Below are 8,546 nucleotides of genomic sequence, written 5' to 3'. Positions count from 1 at the left end.
AATGTGTATAACAACAACAAGAACGACAACGAAGAAATGCACGTCACTTTGAAATGCAAATACTTTATTTAAATGTTCAATTAATTATTTCGAATAATTAATTTACTTTAATTTTAAAGGCTACCGTCCTGTCACGGTCGCCAAAATGTTCGCACAGAACACAGAACACAGTGACAGGACGGTTGCGATTAAGTTAAAGTAGATTAATTATTCACATAATTAATTGAACAAAACTTTGAATAAAGTGGAAATTTTCGTGGTTCAAAAATTTTTGGATTTTCGTTGTTGTTGCTTAACAGATTCGCTGTTGCAACTTAACCAAATAGTCGTCCACTTTATAAACACACACATTTTCGTTGATTAACTTAAATCGCTGCCGCCGTGAAAATTATTTTGATTTTTCGAAAAGAATAAATATTATTCTTTAACAGAAAGTTAATTTTTGTGTCGCTCGAGAAATTTGGTGTTACGCAATCGCGATAAACACATACATACATACAAACATTGTCGTTCGTGGAAAGTGTTGGAATATACACATACAAACATTCGTGTTCTAATTCGTATTAGAAAACAATACTTTGATAAAAAGACACCATATTGAGTGAAAATCAGTGCATTTTCATAAACTTTTTGGCGCGTTTATTTTAAAATAGAAGCCAAATTCTCTTTTGTTGTTCGTTGTGATTCTCTTGGATTATTTTATCTCTCAAAATGCCAAAAGACAATATTGACATAGTGGAAGAGACTGCTATTCATTCGGAACTAGCTTCTCTTAAACAACAACGTAGTTCAGTGAAAAAGAACATTACAAACATATACAAGAAAGTGGAAAAAGAAGGATCTAAAATGGATTCGACCATTTTAGAATGTCGTTTAGAAATTTTAGAATCGTGCGATCTCCAAAGTAAAATCGAAGCTATTAATGCTAATGACAGTGCAAGAATTGAACTTGAAGAAACATTTATTGTTGCCAAATCAAAAATATTAAAATTGATAAAGAAAAATTGTGGTTCAGTGTCTATGGAATCTAGTTTCATGAACGCTTCAATGGCTTGTGGTTCAAATTCTCGTTTGCCTTCACTTAAGTTGCCCAATTTCAATGGAAAATATAGTGAATATCGAAGATTCATAACTGCTTTTAATAATATCGTACATGAAAACTCATCGATCAGTATAATTGAAAAATTTAACTACTTGTTGAACTGTCTTTCGGGTCCTGCCTTAGCTGTCGTCGAACCGTTTCAAATTTGTGAAGAAAACTATGAAAAAGCTTTAAATCGATTGGAAGAAAGATATGACAATAAAGTGCTCATATTCTTAGAACATATCGAATCGTTGTTCAATGTTCCACATATGCAAAAGAGTAATAGTGTTTCGTTGCGCCATCTTATTGATACCGTATCTGCTGTTCGTGGTTCGTTGTTGTCGCTCGGATCAGAGGCAGATGTCATGAATGCAATTTTAGTGCATATGGTACTCACAAAAGTGGACAATGAAACAAAAAACAATTATGATGAGAAACAAGATTTTAAATCGTTGCCCTCATGGGATTTATGCTACGAACTTTTAAGTCGTCGTTGTCAGTTTCTCGAAAGCCATAAAAAGAGAATTGAATTTCCTGAAAAGGTCGTTGCAAATAAACCTAAACCAAATAATAAATTCAATCGGTCGGCTTATACTTTTGTCAACTCAAATTCGAATTGTTCGTATTGTAACTCAAGTGAACATAACCTCTCAACTTGCTCGTCGTTCGTTAACATCGTTGTTTCGGAACGTTTTAATTTCGTAAAACGTAATGGACATTGTATTAACTGCCTTCGAAAAGGGCATATGGTCTCGAAGTGTTCCTCAAAATCTCGATGCAGAGTTTGTGATTCTGCACATCACACGATTTTGCATATTTTCAGTACCCCAGAACAACCCAGTACTTCAAATTCGAATAGTAATTCACCGCAACCATCAACCAGCTCAAATCCAGTTTCGTTCGTGGCTCGTTCTTTTCGAAGAGCAATAATTCCAACTGCAGTGATTCTGATGAAGGATAATAGTGGTTCATTTCATACTGTAAGAGCTTTACTCGATTCGTGTTCTGAGTTGAATTTTATTTCGGAAGAAACAGCAAAGAGATTGAAACTTAAATTTCGTCCATTCTCTCAAGAAATATCGGGAATTGCAGAAGTTCGAACTGCAATTAAGTTTTCTGTCGACACTACAATAAAATCGAGAAGTAGTTCGTTCGTGTGGTCCTCAACATTTGCTGTTACTAAAAACATTTCGTCTCGTCAGCCTGGCGAATTCATCAATACTTCGCAGTGGAAGATTCCCCAAAACATTGTATTCGCTGATCCCTTGTTCTACAAGCCACAACGTATCGATGTGCTTCTCAGTGCAGAAGTTTTCTTTGACTTGTTGATAGATGGTAGAATTTCATTAGGAAATGGATTGCCTTGTCTCACAAATACTGTTTTTGGATGGATAGTTGGTGGTTCGTCGCCTAGTCGTTCCAATTCAAATTCGTTGACGTGTAACTTAATTGTAAATACACGAGAGCAAAATATTGATGAAACTTCGAAACAAATCTGGGAAATTGAAGAGTATTCCAAATCTTCTACACCATGCAATGAAGAAGAACAAGTTTGCGAAGATCACTTTATCGAAAATAGTCGTTTTGATTCTTATGGAAGAATAAAAGTTCGTCTTCCATTCAAGAAATTACCCAATTATCTTGGTAACTCACTAGAAATAACTCGTAGACGTTTTTTGTCGCTCGGAAGACGACTTGAATGTGAATCAACTTTGAAATCGATGCATGAAGAATTCATGCAAGAATATGTGTCGCTCGGATACATGTCACCCTACACTCTATCGTTGAATAATTCGCATTATATAATATCTCATCAATCTCAATATAGTTCTACAAAACTTCGAGTCGTATTTGATGCTTTCGCTCGCACTTCGTCGAATCATTCGTTGAATGGTATATTCATGGTCGTTCCAACAATTCAGCAGGATCAGATCACCACACTATTTTCGTTTCGTTTACACAAATACGCTCTCACTGCAGATGTCTCAAAAATATATCTGCAGTTTCGCATTGATGAACAAGATACAAGCTTTCAAATAGTTTTGTGGAGAGATAACAGAGATGATTATATAAAGGTATCCCAACTTAGCACTGTTAATAATGGCTTATCGGCCGCCCCATTTTTCGCAAGTCGTATTTCGTTTCTCATTACAGATAAACATAGCATATTTTATCCTAGTCGTTCGGAGGTCTTACCACATGATCTTTACGTCGATGACGTACTAACTTGGGCCGATAACATCGAAACTCTAGCTCTCAAGAGGGACGAGTTAATACAAATCTTGAAATGGCATGGTTTCGAATTGGCCAAATGGAAAAACAACCATTCGTCTCTCAATTCGAATTATGATGAAGAAATCGCCTTAAAAACATCGGACAACTACATCACCAAAACCTTGTATATGTCCTGGAAAACTAAGCAAGATGTAGTTCTTTGTAGCTTCGCTTTGCCCGATGTCACAAACCTGAGAAGATCAATTTTGTCGCTCGTATCTAGAAATCAAAAATTTACTTGGAATCTGAAATTGTTGAAAGTCGCTGCCAGCAAAGTTCAATCTTTAGTTCGTCGTGCTGTCGTTTTTCTCACCAAAACTTTGCTCAAAATCAAACTAAAGATAGAAAATTTCGTCTCGTCGTTGTACTTTTGGCCAATACTTAAGAAGGTACTCGCGTGGATCGAACCTCGTTCATCGACTCTGAACTATTTGATAGTAAATACTGTCAGAAAGCCCAAAGAAGAAACTCGAATCGTATTTCGGAGACACGTCCAAGCTAAAGATGTCTCAAATTCGCCTGGTACAGAAGACGAATTTACACTCGATGTTCCAGAATTTCGGAAAGCTGCCGCCATCAATACTATTATTTGTGGAAATGATGTCATTTTCGACATTATAGATAAGCTTTTATCATATTTATATCGTATACGAATAATCGCTTTTGTTTTTTGTATCTCCAACAGATGTCCAAAGAAAAGTTATTCAAAGTCCAATAACGTAGTCCAAATGATTCCCCAAGAACTATCTTCACTAGTACATCTTGCTCGTTTTGCTTATCGAATTTGGCGGACCGCCATAAAATCTTTCTTGTTGCCAAAAAGATGTTTCAGGAACTACATAAATAATAATTGCACCGTATTCAACAATCTATGTCAAGGGAATCTATTATCAAGCCGCTACAAGTCGTTCGTAGTCTCGCTATTGCCGTTGTCGCCCTATCCACAAAAACTATCCCTTGCTGCTACAATATGTTTGAACCTAGACGTTTCAACGGGCGGAGGGTGTTGGAGGAGAACGCTTTTATGTTTTTGTAGATTTTTGTTGTTATATGTATTGGGTCTTTGATTTTATTATTTATTTTAATTTAATTCGAAATTTGTTAACTTTTTAATTTTTATGATTAATTCGGCCCACCTTAATGTTTTGTTCGTTCGTCCCACCCTAATGTGTGTAGTACTTGTACTTATTCCCTTTTGTGTCGTGTCCGTCGCAACGAGAAACAACAACAACTATGCCTACACAGCTTAGGCATTTGTCTGTTGTTAGTTTCGTCGTCCGTTTTGTGTTCGATGGGCATAACAACAACAATTGTTAAGAGCAGTTCTGTCTGTATGCAATTTCGCACATACAGATCGGCAACTGTGGCCCTTCATATTTTGTTTTGTGCGAATGTTCTTATTTCTAATATTTTGATCGTTTTTATATGTTTTTTGATCGTTTCAATTTTCAATCGTTCCCTTTTATGTTGTGGCCCTACAAAAGGGATAGAAAATAAGATTGTTGTTAGTTGACAAATAAACGGCTAACTATCAAAACGAAATAAATTGTGAATTTTGATCTCGAAAAAACCCTAAGTTTTTTATTATTATTCGGGCACAAAAATAAAATCTTTTCTGTGCGAATGGTATGAGGCTGACAATGGTATGAGGCTGATAGACTTTGCAGCTGCAAAAAACATGGTAGTTAGCAGTACCAGATTTAATCATCTCGATATTCATAAGGGCACCTGGCTGTCTCCAGATCAGAAAACAAGAAACCAAATTGAAAATGTTCGCACAGAAAATTAAATTTTGCGCTCGCAATAAATAAATAAAAAACACGGGAGGTTTTTCCAATAAAGATTTCAGAATTTATTTGTTTGGTAGGTTTGCCGGCTATTTGTCAACTAAACCTAAGTCCGTGTTTAGACACACAAATTTCTCGGGAAAGTAAATTCAGTTTTTAGGCAATAGGGGGTAGAAAAAGAGTATTGAGGAGCTCTTTCCTCTCCGCTCTCTCCTAAAAAACTCAATTTACTTTCCCGAGAAATTTGTGTGTCTAAACACAGACTAATCTTATTTCTAATCCCTCTTGTAGGGCCACATAAATAAAAAAAGGAACACAAGCGAATTAAAACGATCAAAACAAAACGATCGAAACATCAGAAACGAGAATATTCGCACAAAACAAAACAAAGAGAACGGCCACAGTTACTAATATGTATGTCAACAGACATACATACAGAACTGGCGAATAATCACAACAACAGTGTCGTTGTTGTGATTGCCCATCCAACACAAAACGGACGACGAAACTAATAACAGACAAATGTCTAAGCTGTGTAGGCATTGTTGTTGTTGTTTCTCGTTGCGACGGACACGACACAAAAGGGAATAAGTACAAGTACTACACACATTAGGGTGGGACGAACAAATAGAACATTAGTGTGGGTCGAATAAAATATAAAAATGAATAATTAATAAATTTCAAATAATTTCAAATACAATAATAAGATTTAAGACCCAATAAATATAATAATTTATACAAAATAAAATGGACAACAAATCGACATAAAACACAAAACATTTAAATGATGATCTCCTCCAACATCCTCCGCCCGTTGAAGCGTGTAAGGTTCAAAACCGTATATAGCGATGGAGGATCCAATTTGCCTGGGGTGGGATAATAATATACGGGGTCAGTATCGATGGACAACCTCGTTGTAGAAAAATGCAATGTGTCGATGGTAAGATCGTTAAACGTCTAGCAATTGGAACACAGTCCTCAATGACAGTGCTATCTTGCAAGTTTTCCAAAGACAACGCAATTGTCGGCAATGACTCCTGAATGCTATTGACTTTCCAGAGTACAACTTCTATTCCCGATGGAAGCACATGGGCGACATCTATAACCTTCATGAAAAGATCTAGTGGACATATGTTTGGGATACAAAAAACAAAAACAATTAATCGAATCCACTTCAAATAAGTTAAGTGCTTATCCATAATGACTGGAAATGCGTTATTTCCACAAACAGTAGACTCAGAATAGGCAACAACTACAGCTGGAGTACTTCTTGCTAGTACATGTTTCCAAAACATGTTCCTCGTTTTTTCACGGAGTTTTGTGACATGATTTGCCACAAAACAGTTCAAAATCGATAAATTAAGTTTGAGCCACTGGAGGACAATCTTAGAATCTGTCCAAAAGTGCAACGACGAGACGAAATTTTCAAATTTGAGTTTGATTTTGAGCCACGTTTTACTGAGAAAAACGGCAGATCGACAACGTAAGGGTTGAAATTTGATGCCAACAACTTTCGATGATTTAAAATTCCAAGAAAATTTTAGATTTTTGAATACGAGCCACGAAATTGATATTTTTGTAGGATTTGTGACATCGGGCAACTCGTAGCGATAAAATAAGATAAGATAATCTTCCAGAGGTTTCCAGGACATCCCTAAGGTTTTGGTAATGTCGTTGTCCGATGTATTAATGATGATTTTAGTATCATCATTCGAAATGAAAGACGCATGGTTACTATTCTGCTCAGCGAATTCGATACCATTTAATTTCAAGATTTGTAATAACTCGTCCTTTTTAAGGGCTAGAGTTTCAATGTTATCGGCGCCAGTTAGTACGTCATCGACGTAAAGATCTTCTTGTAAGACCTCCGAACCACAGGAATGATATGTGCCATGTTTATCTGCAATGAGAAACGAACTACGATATGCGAAAAAAGAGGCGGCCGATAAGCCATTAGTTATAATGTTAAGTTGGAATACCTTTATATAATCATCTCTGTTATTTCTCCACAAAACTATTTGAATCCTTTTATCTTGTTCATCAATGCGACACTGCCGATATATTTTTGAGACATCTGCAGTGAGAGCGTATTTGTGTAAACGAAACGAAAATAGTGTGGTGATCAGATCCTGCTGAATTGTTGGAACGACCATCAATATATCATTCAACGAATGATTCGACGAAGTGTGAGCGATAGCATCAAATACGACTCGAAGTTTTGTAGAACAACTTTGAGGCTTGAGAACACAATGATGAGGTATTATATAAGACGAATTATTCGACGATTGGTTGTAGGGCGACATGTGCCCGAGCGACACATATTCTTGCATGACTGCTTCATACATCGATTTCAAAGTTGAGTCACGTTCAAGTCGTCTTTCGAGCGACAAAAACCGTCTACGAGATATTTCCAATGAGTTACCAAGATAATTGGGTAATTTCTTGAATGGAAGACGAACTTGTACCCTTCCATAAGAATCAAATCGACTATTTTCAATAATGTGATCTTCGATTACCTTTTCTGCTTCAGTGTATGTTGAAGGAGACTTGGAATACTTCTCAGCTTTCCAGAATTGGTTCAAAGGTTCATCAATATTTTGTTCTCGTGTACTTACGATTAAGTTACACGTCAACGAATTTGAATGGGGACGACTGGGCGACGAACCACCAACTATCCATCCGAAAACAGTATTTGTGAGTGAAGGGAGACCATTTCCCAACGAAATTTTGCCATCCAACAACAAATCGAAGAAAACTTCTGCACTGAGAAGCACATCTATACGTTCAGGTTTGTAGAATGACGGATCTGCGAGTTCAATATTCTGCGGAATCTTCCATTGTGATGTATTCATCAATTCACCAGGTTGACGAGACGAGATTGTTTTGGTAACTGCGAAACTGGAGGACCACTCGAAAGAACTACTTCTTGATTTTATTGTAGTGTCGACAGAAAACTTAATTGAAGTTCGAACTTCTGCAATTCCCGATATTTCTTGAGAGAATGGACGAAATTTAAGTTTGAGTCTCCTCGCTGTTTCTTCCGAAATAAAATTCAACTCAGAACACGAATCGAGTAAAGCTCTTACAGTATGAAATGAACCACAATTATCCTTCATCAAAATCACTGCAGTCGGAATTCAAGCTCTTCGAAAAGAACGAGCCACGAACGAAACTGGATTTGAGCTGGCTGATGGTTGCGGTGAATTACTATTCGAATTTGAAGTACTGGGTTGTTCTGGGGTACTGAAAATATGCAAAATCGTGTGATGTGCAGAATCACAAACTCTGCATCGAGATTTTGAGGAACACTTCGAGACCATATGCCCTTTTCGAAGGCAGTTAATACAGTGTCCATTACGTTTTACGAAATCAAAACATTCCGAAACAACGATGTTAGCGAA

At 36.6% G+C, this 8,546-nt stretch overlaps 2 protein-coding genes across 3 annotated transcripts; one reads left to right on the top strand and one right to left on the bottom strand.

The window, feature by feature from the left end:
- The first annotated feature begins 711 nt into the window (after positions 1 to 711).
- LOC141397162 (uncharacterized) lies at positions 712 to 5,446 on the top strand. Its single transcript, XM_073973118.1, has 2 exons — positions 712 to 3,482; positions 5,437 to 5,446. Exons 1-2 carry the CDS (start codon positions 712 to 714, stop codon positions 5,444 to 5,446), a joined length of 2,781 nt encoding a protein of 926 aa, XP_073829219.1.
- A 297-nt stretch (positions 5,447 to 5,743) lies between these two features.
- LOC141396401 (uncharacterized) lies at positions 5,744 to 8,274 on the bottom strand. 2 transcript variants are annotated; one of them, XR_012411157.1, is made up of 2 exons: positions 7,125 to 8,274; positions 5,744 to 7,062 (listed from the first exon to the last, which is right to left on the bottom strand). XR_012411157.1 is itself a non-coding variant. In XM_073971840.1 (2 exons), exons 1-2 carry the CDS (start codon positions 8,259 to 8,261, stop codon positions 6,974 to 6,976), a joined length of 1,209 nt encoding a protein of 402 aa, XP_073827941.1. In that variant the 5' UTR covers positions 8,262 to 8,274; the 3' UTR covers positions 6,968 to 6,973. The 2 variants fall into 2 exon arrangements, 1 of the variants encoding a protein (XP_073827941.1); XM_073971840.1 differs by having other exon boundaries at positions 6,968 to 7,045.
- Positions 8,275 to 8,546: the final 272 nt, after the last annotated feature.

This window comes from Musca autumnalis, unplaced genomic scaffold (assembly GCF_047663935.1).
Source record: "Musca autumnalis isolate F117 unplaced genomic scaffold, ASM4766393v1 scaffold_3, whole genome shotgun sequence".
NCBI lineage: Eukaryota > Metazoa > Arthropoda > Insecta > Diptera > Muscidae > Musca > Musca autumnalis.
Note: the sequence above shows the minus strand (reverse complement) of the source record. Positions and strands in the feature narration are given on the sequence as shown.

Bases quoted from the DNA above. Each gene is read 5' to 3' on its own strand.
- LOC141396401 (XM_073971840.1), bottom strand. From the start codon at position 8,261: ATGAAGGATAATTGTGGTTCATTTCATACTGTAAGAGCTTTACTCGAT. The intron at 7,046-7,124 runs GTATTCCAACTT...TTCTCATTGCAG, and splicing joins ACAGAGATGATTATATAAAG to ATAAACATGGCACATATCAT.
- LOC141397162 (XM_073973118.1), top strand. From the start codon at position 712: ATGCCAAAAGACAATATTGACATAGTGGAAGAGACTGCTATTCATTCG.